Here is a 24,693-nt window from a genome sequence, read left to right on the forward strand (position 1 = left end):
CTAGCTTTCAGAGTTCTTTTTGTCCTTCAACAATCACATCTGGCAATTTGGTCTAGTAATTAAAGTTGGACTTAAGGAATACTATGCAATTCCATGTTATTCATTCTATCATTGGTTCTTTCCATCTTAGGTTCTGCCTTTTCTAATCTCGAACTTGAGTAACCCACAGCCAAACTTAAGGACTGTCCCCACCCCATGTTTCTACACCCATTCCAGCACAATCTAGTATCTCATCCTCATAAAATCCAATTATTAACCAGCAAGATTCATTTGTTTCCATGAAAATATGTCCCACTTGTTTTGTAATTCAAGAAAGCTACTGGTTCAAATGCAAAGCTAAGTGAAAATCCCCCTGAAGAACTGTTTTTGGAGTAAAGCTTTAAAGCCTTCCACTCAATTCTTTCTTAATAGGCCACTGTCTCTCCTTTTGCCCTCATTAGGGAAAAACAAAAATAAATAAAAAGAGTATCTACTATGATCAATAGTATTTAGTCACATGCACTTTTGTTTGAGTTTACTTCTTTGCCTTCCAAAAAACACAGATATTTATTTCAGCACTAGGTCATGGTGATAAAATTAAATTTTACTTTTACGAACATATAAATGAGGAAATGTCATTTGTGCAAAAAATTCAAATTAGAAATGTTTATGTAATTCATTATTTAATTTCTAGGCAGCAACAGAGGTAAGAATTCTTAAATGTGATTTGTACCATCAGAGGATCTTGTTCTTCTGGAAAAAGGACCTTTTTTAAAATTCCAGGAAAGTCAAAGTACCATAAAACAATCAAGGTCTGAACATTACAGGTAAAGCCCTTCAGCTATTATTGAAACATAAGTATAATTACACACAGGAAAAATATATTATCAGCACAGGAAAGAAGCCTTAAGAATTCTTCGTGTTGTTTGAAACTGTTGGACATGAGTGAGCTCTAATATCATTATGCTTAGAAACGGCTTCATCCAGATCCAACTGGACACCATTAATGTTCACTTCCATACAGCCATTATAAAAGGCATTCACTGGTGTGGCACTGAATGGAATATCTGTAAAAACAGAATATTAAAATATTAGCCCAAGACTTCTGGCATCTTGTTTGCTTATAATTAGAGAAACTATTCAGACTTCTCATATCCAACCAAATTCTAATCATAAAGGAAAAATCAGTAATGTGATTATTCAATAAATTTATATTAAGTGACTCCTACGTATATAAGGTATTGTGCTTGGCACTGGATTCAGCATATCATGAGTTCCTCTGATTTCATAAACACAATTAGTCTCATTCAAACCTAAGATAGATAAACACACTTCAAAAAGAATAAAAAAGAGCATATTCTTACCTGTGATGTTCTATTTTATTATTTTCTTTTTAAATTTGAGCAACAATTTAAGCATTGTTAAATCATTTTTTTTCAACTCCAAACTATAACTACATGGAAATCTTTTTTAAATGCCATGATAAATGCATCTCTTCTATTACTGCTGGAATAAAAGAGATTTCTCTATTTTCCCAAAAACAGCTTCTTGCTGAGCCTACAATGGCAGGTCATGATAGGGAATTCATTTTATATACTGTTTGGTGTTCAAAAAAAATAATTTTAACAGTGTTTCAGTGACTAGTTTAGAGCCTTTGGGCCTTTTGACACTTTCATTCTCCCCATCAGACTTAATACTTGGGTAACACCCTTGAATTCCTAAGAACTATGGTTCATCTTAATAACATCCATCTCTCCACTTGCTTCTTTTTTTGGCACTCCTCCCCCATGAATTTAGTTCCCAATGGACATTTTTCAGCCTTTATTCTTCTTTCTTAGTACCTTATGCAAAAAACATACAGTTCAAATTTTCCACCTTTAATTTGCCAATGCAGTGAATAAAGTCTATACTTTTCTAGGGGCTCACAGCAATCTTTATGAAACCCTTCCAAGTCTGGCTGAGCATCAAGATTATGCCACTATTATAAAAATCCTCAGAATCATCAATTTCCCCTGATTTTTAATTCATAACATGAGACTGAATATGCTTATTTTGCATATCAACTGGTAATTTACCTATCCCACTGTTTACACTCCTAATATCTCAATTGTCAGTTGTCCTCAGTTTTCCTCACTATTTCTCTAAATACATCTTGCCTGAAGTCATCTTCAGTGCTGGTGCCAAAGTCCTGGAACCATTAATATTTGATAGCTTTACTTCTTTTCAACTCTTATATTGTTTGTCTGATTTACTAAAATGGCATTCAACTAATTTGCAAATAAGGTAGTAGGTGGATTTCAATATAGAATTCATTCATTTGCACTATAATTATGCTTCTAATAAGTAACCACAGTAACTTAAGTAACTTTCTAATAATTAACTATGCTAACTTATCTATTTATCTATCTATCCATAACTTTTAGAGTATCCTTCCTTCTGTTCCACAAAAACCCAGATAAAATTTCCATATATGAAAAATGAAGGCCCTGAGCAATTAAAAGTAAGAAAATAAAGGTTCCTGGGGCACCTGGGTGGCTCAGTGGGTTAAAGCCTCGGCCTTCGGCTCAGGTCATGATCCCAGGGTCTTGGGATGGAGCCCTGCATTGGGCTCTCCGCTCAGCAGGGAGCCCCCTCTCTCTCTGCCTGCCTCTCTGTGATCTCTGTCTGTCAAATAAATAAATTACATCTTTAAAAATAAATAAATAAAGGTTCCTAGAAGTCTAGACATCAAACTCAGAATTTTCCTTACAAGAATAACCTGCAAATGGTATTTGAAAATACTTCTCAAAAATTTTCTGCCTCAATTACTTTTTGCCATTTAAAGTAAAATGTTGACACCAATTTCATATTTTCCACTATTAATTGGAGATGCATGTGCTTTTCCTCCGGTTCTCCCTATCTTATGGTAAATGGAATCTCCACCCATGCAATTGCTCACGCTGGATATCTACGAAAGACATCCTTATACCTGCCTTTCAGTCCTTAAATCCTATTAATGTTGTTTCTCACATATATCTCCCATCTAACCACCGTGCCTCACCTTCACTCCCATCATCCTAGTCCAGCAGCTTCCTCATGTGTGACATGGGGATAATAATAACACCTGCCTCACAGGTCTGTTTTGGATATTAAATAAGTCAATCCCTCTGAAGCACTCTGAACAATGCCGGACTGTTTATTACACACTGATGGTAGCAGACTTGTTGCTTCTGTTACTGTCACTGCTTCTCCATCTGGGCTACTTCAGCAGCCCACAGCTCATCTCATCCACTTTTGTCTCCCGCCTGTCCATCTTCATCCATCACATAGGGTGGGTTTTTAAAATGACAATATTGATACACCATTTCTCTGTCTAAATTTTTTTATTAAAGATTTATTTGAAAGAGAGAGAGAGAAAGAGAGAGAGAGAGAGAGAATGCAGAGGGAGAAGCAGACTTTCTGCTGAGCAGAGAGCCCAATGCGGGGCTCGATCCCAGACCCTGGGATCATGGTCTGAGCCAAAAGCAGATACTTAACCGAATGAGCCACCAGCCACCCCAACTTTTTTAAAGACTTCCATGGCTCTTGTAATAAGAGTCAGAGCCCCAAACCAGGTCTACAACCCGCCACCCCTCATGCACCCAGTTCTCAGCCTCACTACCATCTTCCTTGCTCAAAGTGTTTGAGCATCTGCTATATATTCCTCCAGTGTATTCACCCCCCATTTTGCCCACACATAGACCGTTTTTTTACTTGCATATTAATTCCAATTCCCACCCAACTACTTGGTTAAATTTAATCCTTCAATTTATCATATTTATATCTTAGCCTTTTCTTCAGAGAGCTCATTCCTAGCCTGCATGACCAGGCCAAGTCCCCATTTTTAGGCTCTGAAAGCAATTCATACTTTTCTTTCATACAAATTATCATCACAATTTAATTATTCTGATATTTTCCTAATTGGTTATTTTTCATCTGCCTCTGAACTAGATTATAAAAGGCTTAGCAGCAGAGATCATATCTATTTGCTTATTACTATACCCCTACTACCTGGGATGTAGGTTCTTAATAAGTAAAAGGTAAATGATGAATGAATTAAAGAATAAAGATTGAACTCACAAGATTACTGTGAAGATGAACTGAAATAATAAACACTTTCTGACTAGGATAGCCAGATGCAACAAAAGTTGGTTAAGTTTTAATTCACCATTAAGAAATAAATAAAGAGGGACACCTGGGTGGCTCAGTGGGTTAAAGCCTCTGCCTTCGGCTCAGGTCATGATCTCGGAGTCCTAGGATCGCGCCCCGCATTGGGCTCTCTGCTCAGCAGAAAATCTGCTTCCCCCTCTCTCTCTGCCTGCCTCTCTGCCTACTTGTGATTTCTCTATCTATCAAAGAAAGAAACAAAATCTTAAATAAACAAATAAGCAAAATATACCAATAAAACATCAATATAAATCCTCAGGAAAAGATAAATGGATACTGGAATTTTGTCTTCCTTTTACTAAGATTACATATTTAAAATAGTATCAGTTTGATTAAAAAGATACTTTTTAAAGCTTTTTAAAGAAAATTTTGAAAAAAAAAGAAAAAGAAAAAGAAAAAAGTATGAAGCTACCTGGAAGACCACCCAGGTAAGTGGTTACTGTCCCTTTCATTGCTTCGTCCAAAATGGCCAATTGTCTTTGAAGGTTTTCAGAGGAGATAGTGTCTTTTTTAAGTGGAGTGAACAGCTCCAGATTGTTTCTGTTGACTCTCAATTCCAGATGGAACGGTTGATTGGAACACAGACTTACGGCCTCCATCCGATACATTACCGTATTTTCAACGGATACCAGGATATCCTGAAAAACAGAGCAAAGATTCAATATAAGCAAGTATTTATGGTATTGCCACTTAAGAGGGACTTTTGAGTCACATCATAATTTTTAAAAATACATTAGTTTACAAATTTCAGGTCCAGCTAAGATACAAATGGACAGTGGTTTCTGAAATTACAGTATACCAAGTTGTTTTACCAAAGATGGGAACCTAAAGTACAGTCTTAAGCACTATTTTTCTGTTTGTGAGCCTTCCTAACTTCAAAACTTACATGTGAAAAATGAAGGAGTTGAATCACTCTTTGTTGGGGAAAGGGCTTGGAAAATTTCAAATGCTTGAGTAAGCACATGCCAGCAAGACTGAAAGGTTTCTGTGTGCCACACAAGCAATCCTGTAAGACTTGGGACAAAATAAGGGGAAAAGTCCTGAGAGAGAAAAGCTAGGGATCACCAGCAGTAAGTTACAGAGTATTTACCAGAAGATATTTAAAAGAGAAAATGTATTGTTTTGCTGAACTTTTCAAACCACTGAGACACAAAATCACTCAACTTGTTGACAGTGATCTATGCATATAACTTACACGTGGATAGAGGAAATGTAAAAAGAATAAAATCAAGGGGCACCTGGGTAGCTCAGTCAGTTAAGCGTCTGCCTTCGGATCAGGTCATGTTCTAAGGGTCCTAGGATAGAGCCCCACATCTGGCTCCCTGCTCAGGGTTGCGGAGGTGGGCTGGGGGGGAGCTACTTCCCCCCCTCACTGCCCCTCCCCACCCCTGCTTGTTCTTTTTCTCTCTCTCAAATAAATAAATAAAATCTTAAAAAAAAAAAAAAAAAACTAGGAACATGGGTGTTATGAGATGGTAGAAAGATAGTCTGAAGTATTTACTTAGGAATCCAAGCCTATACGTTGCAAATACCAGTTATTTGAGGAAATCTGTCACTGTTACCTATCCATATCCTTGAACTCACTAATAATCCTAAAATGGTTCCAGAATGATCAACAGTATGTGGAATTATGTTATGAAATACTGTACACAGATCTTGAGAAGGCAATCTGACATGAAAAAAAAAAAAAAGGAGCCACGGTCTCAAACAAAGAAAAGATAAAATAAATAACAAAGACATGGCATGCATTAATCTCCTCTACTGGAGGCATATAGTGCTGAAGACAGGATTTCCATTTTGTTAAAAAAAAAAAATAAGCAAACAAAAAGCTGGAATCTAAATGTAGTGAGTTCCTGTGGTAGACTGGAGCTGAAAACTGGGCAAGATCTCCTTAGGTGGCTTATGCTTAACCACTAGACACTCCCTGCAATCATCATTAAGCTGAAAACAACACACCTTTTTATTGCTACAGACATCATTCAATTACATCCTTCTGTCTAAAAGCTACAGAGAACATCCAAGCCAACCTTGGCACAAACACAAGCTTCTTGCCATAACTTGTTGGAATCCAGTGTAGATGACACATGGTCAGAACTATTAGTCTCAAGTAGAAGGCTGAATAATACAGATCTTCTGATAATGCTCATGTTTCCTTTTATCCTAGAGTCTTTTCCTGTTCTTCCTCCTATTTTCAAATTACACTTGCCAGCAAGAAGCCAGGTGGACTGGTTTTAGTTTTCTCCAGTCCTTCCTAATTTACTCATGGGAGAAAAGATTAAGACTGCCAGAGAACACAAAACATCATAATTAGACACAGAATAGCTGAGACTGAATTTTAATCAGACTCACTTTTATTTTGTTAGTACAGACCATGACTCCCATAATATTTCAAGGATTTAAATAAAGGTGGATCTCTATGCACCCTGGGAAGGCTCCAGGCAGCCTGTGTGTGAGTCTGCCTGATCTTGGCTGTTGGATGCACAGTAACAGTCTTTTCAATTTCTCTCCCCTCTCTGCTTCCCGGATCAGACCTTGGAAACAAGCCAGCAAAAAGTAATAATAATGGACATTTTTTGAGTCCTTATCGATGGGCTGGACACGGTGCTAACGACTTTACATGCTATCTCATTTAATCATCATTTACAGATAAAAAAACAAACAAACCAAAAAAAAGAGAATCACAAAAGTTTAGGGAAGTTACCTGAAGTTTTTCAGAGGCAGAGTCTACCAAGGACAAGGCAAAGGGCACGGTGCTGCCAGAAACCAAGGCGAACATAACACCAGTGCCCGTGGATGGGCGAATGCTCAAGGACGCGTTTACTTGCCAGTCCTCAACATTGGATAGATTACCTGTTAAAACCATCAAACAGAAGCAGGATCAGTGTACTCCTAAAGTATGCCAGGAGGAATTATTACAACCTTACTGATACTCAAAGCCATTTTTGTGGAAAACTGAAGATTTTCGTTCTCCTTCCTCAGTGTCCTATAAAACCTGGGCAAAAATCTAAAAACAAGAACCATTTTTTTTAAATGCAGGCAAGAAACACATAAATGGAGCCCTAGCCTTCTGGTCTTCCTGGAATAAAATTCTACATGTGGTGTTTCAGAATATGATGAATTTCTCCTGTGTTCTTTTACAGGTATTCTTTCTGCCTCCATATCCACCACTGGTCCAATCTCAGATGGTCAGATTTTAGAATACACACTTAGAAGGAAATTCAACAAATTTATATGTTTCTGAGGGAACATTTGGGTATGGCTGCCATCACCACCCTACCATCCCTCATCCATAAAGGGGTCAGTTCAAAGCAGTGGGAAAGAAAAATATGATTTATATAAATAGGAGAGTTAGATAGTTTGATAGCAGAGATGTACTCTGAAATCAACAGTTAACTCTAAAATTCTAACAGGAACTCTTCTGCAATTCTGTCGTCATAGTAGTTAATATTTTTTTTTCATCGTTACAAGGTTAATTGTGTATCCCACTAGAGTGCAAGCCCTACTTGGCTCTACGACCACTTTGTTTTCCACAGTAGTCACTCAACAAATAGTTGAATTGATATGTTTCCAAAATAGTTTAATTCCTAAAAATATTAGGGCACGTGGGTAGCTCAGTCGATTAAGCATCAGACTTTGGCTCAGCTCATGATCTCAAGGTCCTGGAATCCAGCCCTGCATCAGGCTCCCCATTTGGCAGGGAGTCTGCTTGTCACTCTCTCCGTCTTTCTCTGCCCCTCCTCCATTCATGCTTTTCTGTACCTCTCAAATAAATAAATAAAATTTTTAAAGAAATACTAATTCACACTTTGGAGTGAAGCCTTCCTTATTTAATATGAAGTAATATAAAACAATAGCTCAAATACCACTTGTAGGCTTTGAAAAAGTGAATGTGAATGGAGAAAATAATTTCCCCTTGACAAGATGATCTTCCATTTAGCCACATCTAATGCTATTACGTGTTCATTTATACTCTTTTTTAAAAGATTTTATTTATTTATTTCTCAGAATGAGAGAGAGTGGCAGGTAGATAGAGAAGTAGGCTCCCTGCTGAGCAAGGACCATGATGTGGGACTCAGATCCCAGGACCCTGGGATCATGACCTAAGCCAAAGACAGACACTTAACTGGCTGAGCTACCCAGTGGCTTTAATTCCCACCCAGGAGAGGGAAAAAAAATGACATATATACATATATAAAATTTTATTTTATATACATATAAATATATATAATAAAATATAATTTTATTATATATACATATAAATATACATGTGTATATATATACATATACATATATAAATAAAATAATCATTTTGAAATAAGTAAATTTACTATATTAACAAACTCAAACTAAAATATGCAAGTGTACAGAAATTATAATGTAACATTAAATATTAATTCAAAAGTAGGTCACTTTCAAGTTATCTATGAAATAACTAATTACTTATGATTTTTTTTCAGATACAATAGAACTCTTATTTTCATTTTCGTTTCAGAGTTTTTCCTTTGAACAAATTATTGTGGGTCTAGTTTTTTCTTATATTCAGTCATTCTCAATTGAATTTTTTTTTTTTAAATCCTTCACATACAGAACAGAACTAAAGTTAAAAACATTCCATTACTTTATGTTAGGGACACAAAAAGTACTAGTGGAAGAGTCTTCTTTAAAACTGTAGTAATTTTTTTTTAGACTGCAATTAAACACATTTAAAATATAATTTTTCCTTAAAGCAGAGGTATCAGTACACTAAATTTATAATACAAAGTATTAGTAGCTCAAATCATGAACTCCTAAACAGAAAAAGACAAAGAACCTAGTAAGAGAATTAAGATATAAAAATAGCTAATAAACATATGGAGAGATAATTTAAGTTCAGTAGAAATTGGGACAATAATATTTAAAATTAGAAGATTTAATTTTTCAACCCTCAGATTGGAAACAAATCTCAAGCATACACTTTCTTACTCTGTTGGTAGGAGTATAAATTGATAAAACATCTTTGGAAGAGAATCTAACTGAGCAGTAGGAACTATACATTTGCATAACCTTTGATGGACATAATCTAAGATTCTCTCCTACAGAATTAATCATATAAAGGTATAAAGATGTATGTCCATTCCTTCTTTGTCTTCTCTATGCAACGAAAGCCTTAGTGCAATGGGGAAAAGGCAACAAACACTGCCACCATTAGAACACATGCAAAGACCCATTGCATCTACAGGATAGGGAAAGGAAACTGGGGGAAAAAAAAAAAAAAAAAAAAAAACGACAACAACAAACCAACCAAAAGCCATTTACCATGGAGAAGGATCTGGAGTCCTGATCATTAGATATCTCCCCCACAGGTGGTTGGGAGAGGGACAATGAAAAGTTCACACCCCTGGAACCCAGGGATATAACACTTGCCCAAAACTGAATCTGTATCAGAACATGAGAGAATGTTCCCCAGACCTTGCCACCATGCTAGCAAATGTCAAGTAACAAGAGCACTCCTTTGAGGTAAAGCAAGACCATGCAGAAACACTTTCTTGAGGCGTATCATAAACAGAACACCTAAAGCTAATGATAGCTGAACTATTAAGAAAAACCCTCTGGCAAACCAGTCACTGCCCTAAGCACAAGGTAATAATAAAGGAATTTGAAGGGTACTCATGAAAACTAGAAAGCTTAAGCAGCTCAACTCTTAACTAGACTGATTCAACCAGTTTATAAAAGGCCTATGAAAAGCAGAAATATGCTTATCTCCAGACTTATGTATTATTTATCTGTCTTTACTGTTCTACACAAGATGCTTACCTTTTAAACCAAAAATCATTCAATACCGAAGGAAACAAGGAAAAATAACACATGGTCAAGAGACAAAGCAATCAACATGACATTGATATTGGACCTATCAGATAGAGAATTTAAAATAATTATGATTAATAAGTTGAAGGCTCAAGTAGAAAATGTGGACAACATCTATACACAGATAGGAAACTTCAAGGAAGGGCTGGACATTTTAAGAAACAATCAACTGACATTCTGGTAATGAAAATGAATCCTTTTGAAGCATTAAGCTGTAAACTCAACACAACTGAGAAACTGGTGAACTTTAAAACAGGTTAATTGAATTTACTTGCAATTAATCAAGTTAGGTACCAATAACCTTTTTTTTTAAAGTAATCTTTAAGTAATAACATAAGCAGATTCTACTTCCTTCCCTCCCAACATACTGCAAAAATTGAATAAAAAACATACAACAACATGAATAAACCTAACGCTATGCCTGGCACATAGTTAAGTATTCAATAATGTTTACCAAAGGAAATACAACTGTTTGTCAATTAATAAATTTAGTCATTAATGAGAAAAGAGAGATAAAATGAGAAATTACTTACTGTATTCTATGCTAAACTGAGCAACTCCAGAACCAGGATAGTAGGAACCCTTCTCCACAGTGACAAGACAATGCTTATTTTGTTTTTCTTGAATGATTTCCTTTATTCCTGAAGCTCCCTGACCCATCAAATTCCAGCCTCGTATACATCCATCTAGACGAGGGTTAATCTAACAAATTAAAATATAGGTCGAGTGTATCTTAAAAAAGTCAGACTCATACATGGCTTAATTGATTACAGATGCAGTTTTCATTTAGAGGGAAAACCTTTCTTTGATGACATTAAAATACTTTACATATTTTGAATATTATCTAATTTTTTAAGGTGTCCTTCAGATGGGCAGTCTTTTTCAGTTACAGTGAGTTTATGCCATCACAGACCTCCACTGCGATCCTAATGATTTCTAGCCCCTCAAGCCCTACCTGCCTCTCCTCTATCATCCAGAAATAACTTTTCTGCTCTCAAGTTCCATATATGCTTCTAGCTGTGGGTGTGGGCTGTAAGCTGCTTACTTTAATTGCATTTATATATAGGTTTGTTTTGCCATCAGACACTGAACCTCTTCAGGAACAAAAGTCTCCTCAAAGCAACCAGCCAGACTCAAGACCCATAGTAGCCATTTTATAAATAGTTTTTGAATAACCTATTTTACTTTTAAAATGTCTTGATTTATCAATTTCAAAGGAACAGATGCATTCACTCTGACATGAGTTAACTAATTCAGGTTGTATATCATACTGCAGGAATCTTTCAAAAGTTAAGGTAAGTGTGAATTGCCATGAGTAAAAGATGGATATTAAATGGTAAATATTTAAGTTAAATCAGTGAGTATAATTGACAGGCCCATGACTTCAAATGAAATTTTTAAGACTCTTCAAGGACAGTGATTAGTCTCCTTCGTGAAACCTATTCCACAGTTATTAGACAAACATCATATTCAGAAAATCATCTATTATATATAACTTCAATTTATGAGAGGATGAAGTTAAACTCCCAGCAAAGATTTTTTTTAAAAAGTTCCAGCATCATATGCTATTTTATCTCCCAAATTTAAGTCCTAAAATAGACGTAAGAAAATTCTTTGACTGGCTTCTACAAAATGTTGTATTTTTGGACTCAAATACATGTATTTACATTTGTAGTAGCTGAATATGCACAGTTATCATGTTAACACTGAATTGATGATTGAGAACTGAAAAAAATCTACTTCCCCATGAGTAACATGGGATTTAAATGGACTCAAAAACACTACATTTATTTTCTTATTTCCTTAATATAATTTCAAGGATCACTATGTTATTTTTCCTTGTTCAATTTAAGTTGTCACAGTTGATATGTTCAACAAAATCACTTCTTTTGACTCTCAGAAAAACACATCTTCAAATCTATTACGGACAAGAGTAATTCATCCATGACGAATGATAGAAACTTGGATCATTACCGGTCTAATGAGGGTATTCTCCGCTTTCCGAGGTAATCCTGCAAAATATACTTTAGTTTCTAGAAATCCACTTGTAAGCTTAAAAAGGCTTTCGGGTTTATTTATATTCATTACAGCTTCTTTAGCTATTTTTACACTAATACTGTGTTCTAGTTCTTCCACAGAGACCTACAATTAAAAAGACAAAAATTATCAAACCACCAAACATCACGGCATGTCATTTGAATTGCTAAGATTGAAAAATCCTGTTATTATTCTGGTAAATAATTTTTCAAAGTAATCATTTTAGTTTAATTATTAATTTGTTGTAATCCATTTGATATAAGGTGGTAAATATGTGTTTTAAAGTGGTAATTCTTGATTGAAAATGAAATAAACACCATATTTTAAAGTAAAAAAAACCACACAATATTGTTCTTTTAACTTTAAACATCCAATTATAATATAAAAAATTCAAATCCAGTGTCATAAAATTAAGGTTCTTTTAATTGAGTCACTTTACAAAATCTCAGAAAACTTTTAAGTTTTCTTATTTTACAATTGTCTGAAAGTATACATATGAAATCAATAATGGAAATAAATTCTTAATATAAAGTATGAGAAATCAGTGCCTCCAGTATTCTGTTCATTACACACAAATTATACTCTATTTCAAAATTCAAAAGTAATTGAGATCATAAAGAAGCATAATACATAAAATTAAATTGGGTTTTTCCAATTTTGAAAGTAGTTTCGTTTTGTTTTTTGTTTTTGAGTAGGCTTCATGCCCAGGATGGAGCCCAGCATGGGGCTTGAACTCATGACCCTGAGGTCAAACCCTGACCTGAGATCAAGAGTCTGAGCCACCCGGGTGCCCTGAAAGGAGTCTGGCTTTTTAAAAAAGGTTAAAAGTGATGGTAATCAACAACAATAATAATAATTTAAAAATCCCCCCAAAAGGCCATTCGAAGAACCACTGCTGAAATTTCCTCATGCAAAACTGTGGCACTCAAAACACAAACTCTTCTTTTACTAATCAATGATGGAAGCAAAAGAGCAGGCCTATGAAAGCACCACTACGGGAAGGGGAAAACTGTGCTCTAAAGTAAAATGACTTTGGTCATGTTTACAGATTTAAAGTTAGTCAGTACACTGTTCTTAATACAGCCAACTGGCATCATTTTACTTGAATGACTATTCCCTCCTCACCACCCAAAGGAATAGCACATAAAGTGCTCAATAAATATTCTCAATATGCTCAATAAATATTCTACTGAATGAATAAAACTGTGATCCAAGTTACAGATTTCCCACCCATATTAGAATCATACCCAAATATGAGATATGATAATGACTTATAATAGAGCAATATTTAGGGGCACCTGGGTGGCTCAGTGGGTTAAAGCCTCTGCCTTCGGCTCAGGTTGTGGTCCCAGGGTCCTGGGATCAAGCCCCGCATCAGGCTTTCTGCTCAGCGGGGAGCCTGCTTCCCCCTCTCTCTCTGTCTGCCTCTCTGCCTATTTATGATATCTCTCTGTCAAATGAATAAATAAATAAAATCCTTTTAAAAAATAGAGCAATATTTATTTCTATGGTTTATAATTACCATTTTAATTACTTAATAATTACACACATTCTATTTTTCTGAATTGCAGAACAATTGTACATTTTAATTGCTTATTTTTAAAGTATTTTATTTGAAATTTTAAAATTAGTGAAAAACTGCTACGAAGTGAATAGTCCAGTTTATAGATTAATTTAACTTTGTCATTTAAAATGTTTACTTAAAATACGTAGCTATTTGAGATAATTTCTGTAGCTGCATAAATTTGTCTGAAACAGTATAGTTTATTAATAAGCCATCAAGATTATAAAATGGTAAAAACACCACGCAGTAATTTTTAAAATGAAAGACAGGAAGAAAAAAATCCCATTTATACGATGGGGGTGAACATTCATAAATTGCTAAAATATCAAATTGAGAATTTTTTTAAAGAGCCAGCACCAAATTTATTACCAGATTAAGGTTTTTCTCTGACTTGTTTATTGTTCTTAAATGTTTCCTGTCAAGTTGTACTCAGTTTATAAAGGGAAATGTTAATCAAAATTTGGGCACATCATTAAATAACAGTTTCTTTTTAATAAGGATCATAACCATAGGAGACAAACCGTGGAGAACTGAGTAGCTGCCTTCTATCCAGCCCAGAATCCTGCCTTTAAAATGTCATTCATAGACAATTCATTAGTAAATACTACCTGCAACTCAAGATGTTAGCCTCACAGGTAAACATTTACCTACTTTATATATATTCTGTATTACCTAGAATGTATCCAAATTCTCCATCAAACAGATAATATATTCAATCTGTATCAATTAATCAGAAAAAATTGTGTTGGCTCTATTTTGCTGAAAAGTGATCTCAGTGATTTTTAGATAGGTGATTTGGGGACATCAGGCAATAAAATGAATTCTTCAGCACACTGGAGGCACAGCTGTACGCATCAAGCTGTATGCACACAGATGGAGTAAACGAAAGCTGTAGTGGCAAAGCTACATGCAGTAGAGGGAACCTCGGGAGAAGCCAGAGAATGTTAGTGATTACTCTGACAGTTGCATCTGATCTTGTGCAGACTGTATTCTGGTGAAAGTCCAAAATCTCTGGCTGTCGCAGGACGAATAGCCCCAATTTTGGTAATACACATCTGTGCCCAGCTGTCCTTTATTACTACCTGTACTGTAACAATTTCACATCCCATTGCATTAGCGCATAAGGCAGCACAAGCTAGTAAACTGTGAGGTACTAAAGAAGTCCGAGAGCAAGGAAAATCTCCTGCCAGAGTTCTAGCACCTTGAACACAGGAACTTAACGTTTGAAAGGGGCTCACTAAAAGCTCGCGGAATAAATGAGTGCATGAGTGAGTAAATAAAGAAATGAAATAATTTAGTGATGACCTCACATGTCTTCTCAACATGGACCTCCTGGCAGATCCCACAGGCATAGAAAGTGTCTCTTTTGGGTACCACATCCTTTTTTTTTTTTTTTTAAAGATTTATTTGACAAAGATCACAAGTAGGCAGAGAGGTAGGCAGAGAGAAAGGAGGAAGCAGGCTCCCCGCTGAGCAGAGAGGCTCAATCCCAGAGGCTCAATCCCAGGACCCTGAGATCATGACCTGAATGGAAGGCAGAGGCTTTAACCCACTGAGCCACCCAGGTGCCCCGGGGTACCACATTCTAAGGGGAAGCTGATCTCTCAGTTATCAGCTGCTGAAAGTAGCAATGACTCCTTTGCAGAAAAGAGTTCTCCCCATTAGAGACTAGCAGTAATCCCCTCATGAAAAATTTCTTTTTAGTCTCACTTTTAGGGATTATGTAAAAATGCTCATTTTAAGCACTCTACTTGGTACTACTATACTAGCTAGTGTATACTGTTTGTACGAATTGATTATATATCTATATTCTAATATTTAAAATTGAGTTAATCACTATATGCATTACTCTTTCTACGTGTATTTCTATGTTACTATGTGTATTTCTCTTTCATTTAAAAATATGGGTGGCTATTCAATATGGCTGTCCTTGATCAGAGGAGTCTTTGCATAAGCTGTTATGCCTGCTAAAAACCCCTAACCTATAGGAGAGACACCAACAACAGCCACTAAAAAAGGTAAAAAGTCAAAGATAAAGTAGTCCAAGCAAATAACTGAAAATAATTTCATACTGTTTTCAATACTGTTTCAAATATTATGTGAGGTTATCATTTCTCAGAGGCTGTTTCAAGGACATACAGTGCATGGGATATGCTTCATACAACATCAAATAAATCCAGCTCCATTTAGATTTGGTATCAGTATAAAAATGTTATTAACGATGTTAAACAAACTGTGTCAAAGTAGAGATGTTTTTTGTGAAATCTGCAAAACCTACCATATTCCATTGACCATTATTAATAACTTTGCCTCCAGATGTGATTTTGGTTGTAAATTCATTCTTAAACTGAATTTCAATCTTTCCATCACGAAGTGCAATCAGGAACCAAGCTGAGTGGTCAAGAGATTCTGCGTACAGGATAACACCTTCTGAATCATAGGTCCGGAAATCAAAATCGGCTGAAAATCTAAATAATGGAAAAGAGAAAGCCTTAATAGAGAAATATGGAAAGCTCAATATACTATTCCTTCTTTTACACTAGTAAACAGCAGTATGTTGCAGTTTACTAGTATAAAAGCCAGCTCTTTCTTTTACTAGTTTTACTAGTCTTTTACTGTTTACTAGTATAAAGCCAACTCTTTCTTTCCTGGAATTAAAAAAAGAGTAGGGCAGAATTAGACTGTTCATGTGTTATCTCTGGTTCCATGTGTGTTTAATATCAAGTTATTATATTTTCTTGCTTATTCTTAGAGTCTTTTTCCCCCATGAACAGATGCTTTGGTAATTTTTCATATTTTTTTGCATTGCATTTGGATTGCGTTTCATATTTTTTTTGTTGTGAAGGCCCTCTTTTAAATGCTGGAATTCATACACGTACAAATACTAGATATATCTCTCCTGGAGCTTCTTATACACTATATAATCTGACATTATGACATTAAGATTCCTCTTTTTTTTTTTTTTGCTGTGTCCGTAAGTGATTAGTAAAAGATATTACAATTTCACGATGGGTTTATACATCAAAAGGCCCATTTTCCCTGTGACTTCATATATGTCAGGAAGGAATCACTCATGGAGATATACAAGACAGCACCTGGATGACTGCAAACATAATTAAGCCTTAATGTGTGGTAAGAAAGGTACAGTAAAGGGGTGCCTGGGTGGCTCAGTGGTTTAAGCCGCTGCCTTTGGCTCGGGTCATGATCTCGGGGTCCTGGGATCGAGCCCCCGCATCGGGCTCTCTGCTCGGCGGGGAGCCTGCTTCCCTCTCACTCTCTCTGCCTGCCTCTCTGCCTGCTTGTGATGTCTCTCTGTCAAATAAATAAATAAAATCTTTAAAAAAAAAAAAAAGAAAGGTACAGTAAAAACTTTAAGATATATCTGTGAGCCTGATTTCAAAAGCTCTCCAAAACTCTTAACTGTATAAGTCACTGTACTAGAGCACATGGGGGGACAGCTTAAAAGATATAGTCTAGCCATGTTCTTGGGGGTATCTGAGCTCTGGCAATGACTGTTGCAGTTAAGACCCTAGATATATATGCAGCTATTACAGGGGAAGAAAGATGTTAGAAATGCTGGATTAAAAAATAACATGTACTGATTAGTGCCTTAATGACACCATAATGAGAATCAGCATTAACGTTTCCAAGAAACCAGCAAATCAAAATGACAAAATGACTGAAAATGTGACCTCTCTCTGTCAAATAAATTTTAAAAATTTAAAAAAAAAAATTTTTTTTAAGGGGGGGGGCACCTGGGTGGCTCAGTGGGTTAATCCTCTGCCTTCGGCTCAGGTCATGATCCCAGGGTCCTGGGATCGAGCCCCACATCTGGCTCCCTGCTCAGCAGGGAGCCTGCTTCCCCTCTCTCTCTGCCTCCCTCTCTGCCTACTTGTGACCTCTCTCTCTCGCTGTGTCAAATGAATTTTTAAAAATCTTAAAAAAATAAAAAAAAACAAAATGACTGAAAAAAGATAAATAGGGAATAGAAAAAATATTTGTGTAACTATTAGTCACTTCAGTTAACCTAAAATAAAGGTAAATTACATTAAAAAGTTAGGACTTCAGATAATAGCCAAGTAAGGTAAGAAAGAATCCTTACCTCCCACTAATAGTAGTAGGGGCACCATATACAACTTCTAACTTCAAATGGAACAAAGAAAGGCTCATAAAATGAATTTTTTAATCTCTAGAATTCCAAAGAAATATTTAAAAGAGGTCATGTGGAGTAAAGTATGTTGGACAGATAACAAGGTAGTAGTAATTAACTGAACTAAGATTATTTTTTTATTTTATATTCTTTGCTTAGGAAAAGGACCTCTATTCTCTTTCATAACCACCACATTTTGCTGATGCTAAACATGTATTATTTTGTCAAAACCCAAACCTGTGTATGCTCAGTATCTTCCAGAAGTTGATCCTATTATGGAGGTAATCTCCTTCTCTGCAAAATCATGCTAACCCAGTAATACAAAGAGTTGTGTTCTGTATCTTTCTGTCTGGAATATATCAGCATACATTGGGGAACAGTTCATTCTTTTTCTGAAATTTTGTAGAATGAAAAGGATGAGTGAATTTGTTAACTTTAGGATAGGATAAATATTTGATCATTGAAAACAGAGCTGAAGGAATTTGCAAAAAAGCGGGGGAGAAAAGCAACAAAGCACTGACAATTCTTTGTGTTGCTTACTTACCATGTGGCAGTTTATAAAAAAATCATTAAGCTGTACATTTAAGGTACATGTATATTCCTGTATATGTATATATACTTCAATAAAAAGTTTAAACTAAGTAAATAAAGAACAAATAAATATTGAAAAAAATCATTATTTGGCCTATTTGATCCAATGTTAGAGCTCAAACTACTGTGAGTTGTCAGAACTGAATCTCCCTGAACATGCCTAACTGCAAAAATCAACCTTTTTCTCTCTCACCCTCATTATTCTCTTTGCAAAGGAAATGTTGTTTCCAGTCTCTGTCACTAGACAATATTATTTGCTCTGAGATGTTAAAAGGGAAAATCGGGTCTTGGTGGATAAGAGTACTGAAGGAGCACAATTGTATCAGTGACTTTTAGAATATAGTTCGAAGTTCCTTAATGAAGTGATGTCTATGAATTTAGTTGAATTATTTTATGAATAATCATTCATATATCTAATGAATTAAACTGTATGTAGGCATGCTTATCTAATTAAAATATTTTAAAATATGGATTCTATAAATCAGTCACAAATACACTTCCTTTCCATTTTTCCAACAAAATTCCAATTTCTTTTTTCTAGCTCCAACCATGTATGACTCTGAGAAAATTTGGTAATTAAAGTAGAATCATGACCCTAAAGTACAAGCAACTATTCTTTTCCTACAAGCAACCTAACTGTAGGAATAACAGAAAAGGTGCTCAGTCAATTAAAATCATGTAATATGTTTCTTTAAAATACTACCTAAGTAATCTTATGAATTTTCTTCAATAATTATGAATATAACTATATTCTAAAAGCAATACTTTGAGTACTTTCTCATTACTTAGTTTTTATAACACATATGAAGAAGAATGGAAATTTCACAAATATATTAAATCTACTTTCCCAACTTCTTAGTACATACGTATTCACTAGAAAAGGAAGAAGGATGTATTAAGGTAAAATGATCACTGGGGAAGGTCAGCCTAGAATGACCCAAATGATTTCTAGCATGACAATAAACATGTGTGAAGGGGTAAATCAACTTTAGGGTTCCTCAAATCATCTGATTGATAATATCCCTAAATTATCTAATTGGAAACTCAATTTCATACGTTTCAAACCTTTTTTGGTCACTAAACTTCTGTCCTTACCTGCTTACCTCTAGAGATTATCACTGACATTGGTACCTCACCTGGTGATTTCTGGCAAACGAAATTTTAAATATAAAGCCACGCCTACAAACTGCTCTGCCAAGTAAAGTAATTCATAATTTTTGTCAAGGTTCAAAGGAAGGCACACTGGAACAGCCTGGAGAAAAGGAAACAAAACAAAGAAACAAAATGCATAGGTTATTGCTTGCTGTTTGTGTCAGGTTAGGCATTCCTTTCTCTGATTCCTAATGGTCTTGTCAAATGTATCCTCTCTGATATGTTAATTAAATTAAGAACACCCTTGGTAATAAAGCAACATCTTTTACTTCCTTATATAGTCCATCAGTATAACTTCTCAGAACATGTGTTTTAAAGAGTCTTGCTCAATGTATGTGGCTTGTATTTTTGTCCTTACTATTTCCTTTGCAAATCTCAGCCCGAAACACAACCTTTTTCTTGTAGTAACAACACATATCTCCTAATAAACTGCAGCTCTGATACTTTCTAAGAACTACATTGGAAAAAAAATTTGGAGTCAGAAATCATGGAAAAATTAGTATACCAATAAGTAGCACCTCATACATTCACTCATTCGTTGATTAAGAAAAATTTTCTGAGCAAAAATGTATCATCTTGATAACGAAGGTGAGGTAGGGAAGCTCAAGGGACTCTATTTTAGAAAGACTCCACTTCTGCTGTTTTCTTGCTCAGCCCTATTTACTCATGTTCTATATTTCACCTCACATCTGCGTAAAAGCCAAAGAAGCTATGTTCCCACTCCAGGGAGTAGAGGGGAGCAAGAAAGTTAATAATTCTCTGAGTTCTGTCCTAGGCCCCAAACATCTGATAACATCTAAGAAGACCTAGATCCCAAACACGTTATAGGACATTAGCTTTGAACAAACCTCAGCTGACACTGGCATCAACACCCCCTACCTTCGATGATTTATAAAATAACACCTATTACTCACCCATCACTTGCCTTTGATCAGACCCTACGCTGGCTTCCTGAAGCAACACACACCCTGGACCACTTTCCAATATAAATCCCCAGCCCTAAATAATGAAGAGACCCATTCTCTTTTCCTTTCCAAGTCTCCCAGACACTCTGTCTGCTATACTCTGTTATTCACACTATTCAGTAAACTCCACTTTCACGTTCCCTGGCCCGAATTTCATTTCTATCCTGTGGGAAGCCAAGGAACCTCTTGGCTGTTCCTGTGAGAACACCCCCACCCCACCTTCCCAGGTTCTCGGACGCAGCCTGCCTGCGTCAGAGGAAATGCTGGAAAACCTAAATGGGATAAATGTAAATTAAGATACCATGTTAGTATCCAAGGAATTAACAAAAAAAGTGATTCAGGGTCATTAAATTTAATATCAAGTATTTTTTTTTTCTAAGAATAAAAGCAAACATTAAAACAGAAAGCTTTTTAGGGATAAGATCTTGGGCACATATAGGGATACTCAAGGGGGGATCTGTGTACCTGACACTGTATTAAATCAAGGTCCAGAAACAGCATCTCATTTCCTCTTAGAATTTCAATAAATCTATTCCAGGGTAGATGGTGATGTGTAACTACTACAAATACTAAAATAATAAAAGATTAAATTACAAAATAGACATCCACAGAGCATGGCATGCAATTAAGTACAGTCGAAGTTACTGCATATGCCAAATATCTCACCTTCCCTTCCCTTACCAAGTAGGTGGCATTTATTGAATGTTACATGTTTGGACATACACAGTATAGTGCTAGTAACGGATACAGAGGAATGCGAACACACATGATTAAATCACCATTTAAGATGGGTTTTTTGTTTTGTTTTGTTTTGTTTTACTCTGCCTCATAATCCTGTAACATTTTACCTTCACCTGTGAAAAGGACTGCAAGAGTGGGACTAAGAATCACTAACATATGACCCTTATACACAGGAAAAAGAGCTTCAGATGTTGACCTATTTATTTCAGTGAAGGAAAAACTACCCCCAAGATTCGTGGGTCAATTAAATCCAAGTAATTAAAAGCAAGTTTGAGAGATACAGATGAACAAAACTGACCTCTCTGAATTTTGGTGTACTTAAACCCTACTAAATTCTAATCTGACAGTTATTTCCACCCGAGATTTCATGAGCGCTCTTGCAAGTACTGACATGCCGAAGAGCGATCAAACTTGTCAGAGTGGGATAAAGAAAAGTACATTGAGGAAAATGTTTCTGCTAAGGTTTCTGTGTAAGTTTTTTTTTCTCACAAAGAGAAGTATAAACCTCAGCTTTTCTTAATTTTTTAAATAAACATACGCATTGTATTATGTAAACGTACAGCCTATACAGATGAGCACTTTCTGAACTATGACCCTGCAATTATTTTTTTAAACCTAGTCACTAATTATCCCCAATATTTGTAGATTACATGACCAAAATTAGTAATTGGACTGTGACTCATAGCCTGCTAGACTATAGCAATTATTATAGAACATCTGTATTTTTCCTGGGGTGCCCGGGTGGTTCAGTCAGATAAGCATCTGACTCTTGATTTTGACTCAGGTCATGATCTCAGGGTCATGAGATGGAGCCCCTTGTGGGACTCCATGCTCACTGGGGAGTCTGCTTGAAATTCTCTTTCCCTCTCTGTCTGTCCCTCCCATGCTCTCTCTCTGTCTCTCTCTCTCTCAAAATAAATAAATAAATCTTTTTTTAAAAATACAACTTTTCTTTAAAAAGAACATCTTTATTTTCCTGACTTACCTCAGCTATATGGAAATATGTACCCCAGTTTCTCATTTTAGAAGAGATGGTAAGTTTAGCATTGCAAAATGTTACCTCACAGCTCTTGTGATCTTGGGCAAGTTTGAATCCTTTTTTCCCATCACAATAACAAGAGTAACCTCCAGGGTAGTTGACACAAAGTTGAGCACATATGTTCTCAGAGCATTCGTCCACATCTGGGGTAAAAGAGAACATAGATCTTAATATCTTCCAAACATTCAATCCAATAGGAGTATTCCAATTTTAGCATAAGATAATCAATAATAGAGGTGCCGGTAGTTCAGTCAGTTGACCATCTGATTCTATTTCAGCTCAGATAATGATCTTGGGGTCTTGAGATCAAGCCCCACACCAGGCACCACACTCAGCGCCGAGTCTGCTGAGACTTTTCTCCCTCTCCCTGTGCCCCTCCCCCTTCTTGCACACACTCACTCCCTCTCCCAAATATATGAAATTAAATTAATAGATAGATAAAAGATAATCAGGATACTAGATTCTTAGTAAAAGAAATCTCTCTGCCATGAAATCACATTTCAACACTTGGCATGGAAATTTAAATGAGTGACAAGTGTAATTTCTATCATTTACACAAGTGAAATAACAAATTTAATGTATAACTTTCAGTAATAAATAATTAATAAAAATATAACAACTATGCTAATGTTCCAGTTTTTGAATTTGAAGGAAAAAAGACTGAGAGTCTCAAGGTAACTGTCATTTCTAACTAAATGAATTCCATTGAGACTGCCTCCCAATTACTTGCTTTGAAGAAAAGAAAGGGAGGGGTAAGGAAGGGAGAGGAGAGGAGGGGAGAGGAGGAGGGGATGGGGAAGAGAGGGGAAGGGGGAAAAAAATCCCTTTTAACTGAAGGTTAATATAATCAGGTATGACATAATATCAAGAACATTTGACATTCCATAATGCAGCGATTAACAGTGACAACAAATTTGAGGTGGAATCTTTATTTCTTATCACTTAAAAAAGAAAAACAAACCTCACTGCACTATTACCTCCCATACTGTGAAATCTATACAGCCCTGTCCTTGCCCATATTTTGAGGAAATCATCTTTGAAAAATTGTAACAACATGCTTCAGCTAAATTTACTTCAGAGCTACATGAGATCCTTGATATTTCCAAAGCATGTATCCTCCAATCTTGGCAAATTTGCAAGTACATAAAGGCATATATTACTAGCATATAAATTCCCCCATAAAATGCCTCAAAATACAGCTGAAAATTGGTGCTTCCTTAGCATCAATATTAAGTTGCAGATAATTAAGGTAATATGAATATGTGTCATATATACATCTTTTTCAAAAAACCTGTCTTTCATTGAATAAAACTATAATATACATTATAAAGTTGGCTAATACTAAATCTGAATATTACCATAGTAATTTCTATCTGGAGTTGTGTGAGAACAGAAATGCTGTATGGAGGGGATATTTTTGGTGAGTGCATAGAATGTAAAACATCAAAATATCAACAGGAGCAGATATATTTTTTAAAAAACTATTCTAAAATTACTATTGATTTAGGCAAATTCATACAGATAGAAAGTAGATGAAAGGTTATCTCCCAAAAAGTAGATAGAGACAGAAAATAGTTTAGAGTTTGGGAGAGGGAGGAGGGGAAATTTATTGCTTAATGGTTACAGAGTTCTGTTTGGGATGATGAAAAACTTCTGGAAACAGAGAGCAGTGGCTCCATAACCATGTGAAAGTAATTAGAGCCACTGAACTATACCCTTAAGAATAGTTAAAAAGGTACATTTTATATATATAAATATATGTATATAATAGATATATTAGAAAAATCACTATTGATTTGATTGGTTTTAGTCATGATATTAAATTTATCTTGACGTTTTTAAGATTTAAAGGATATGAAATAATTTGCATATATCTATGATTTTTTTTTTAAAGCCCCCCAATACCTCCATGTTACATGCACACCTGGCAGCACTCTTTTGGCCAAATGAATCCAAAGGGCTCTCCCAAATCCACAGGTGCTGACAGTACTCATCAATACTTTTTAAATTTCTAGAGCTCAGTTATCATTTCATTATGATGAGATTTTTTTATATGTATTTAAAGTTTTTTTTTTTTTTTATTTGACAGACAGATCACAAGTAGGCAGAAAGGCAGGCAGAGAGAGAAGGGAGGAAGCAGGCTCCCTGCCGAGCAGAGAGCCCGATGTGGGGCTCGATCCCAGGACGCCGGGATCATGACCTGAGCCGAAGGCAGCGGCTTTAACCCACTGAGCCACCCAGGTGCCCCTTTTTATATGTATTTAATTATAACAGAACTATGTCATTTCCTATTTAAGAATAAATGACATACAGAAACATGCACAGAAGATTATCAAAATGCTTGGTATAAAACTGAAGGTTTCTAACCATCCATGTAACATCCATGTGATTTTTAAACTTGTCTTTCTTTTATATGTGTATGTTTTTCCTTCCAGATTGAAATTCT

General features: G+C 35.6%; 1 protein-coding gene across 1 annotated transcript in view; it reads right to left on the bottom strand.

The window, feature by feature from the left end:
- Positions 1-562: 562 nt before the first annotated feature.
- PROS1 (protein S) overlaps positions 563-24,693 on the bottom strand; it is a 64,403-nt gene continuing 40,272 nt past the window's right edge. Inside the window, exons 8-15 of the mRNA XM_080824186.1 lie at positions 22,269-22,390; positions 19,487-19,602; positions 15,888-16,077; positions 11,983-12,150; positions 10,542-10,710; positions 6,866-7,014; positions 4,577-4,802; positions 563-1,046 (exon numbers count right to left, since the gene is read on the bottom strand). Coding sequence (XP_080680312.1) covers positions 886-1,046; positions 4,577-4,802; positions 6,866-7,014; positions 10,542-10,710; positions 11,983-12,150; positions 15,888-16,077; positions 19,487-19,602; positions 22,269-22,390 — 1,301 coding nt within the window. The 3' untranslated portion in view covers positions 563-885. The remainder of the gene's footprint in view (positions 1,047-4,576; positions 4,803-6,865; positions 7,015-10,541; positions 10,711-11,982; positions 12,151-15,887; positions 16,078-19,486; positions 19,603-22,268; positions 22,391-24,693) is intronic.

Source organism: Martes martes (assembly GCF_963455335.1).
Source record: "Martes martes genome assembly, chromosome: 1".
Lineage (NCBI taxonomy): Eukaryota > Metazoa > Chordata > Mammalia > Carnivora > Mustelidae > Martes > Martes martes.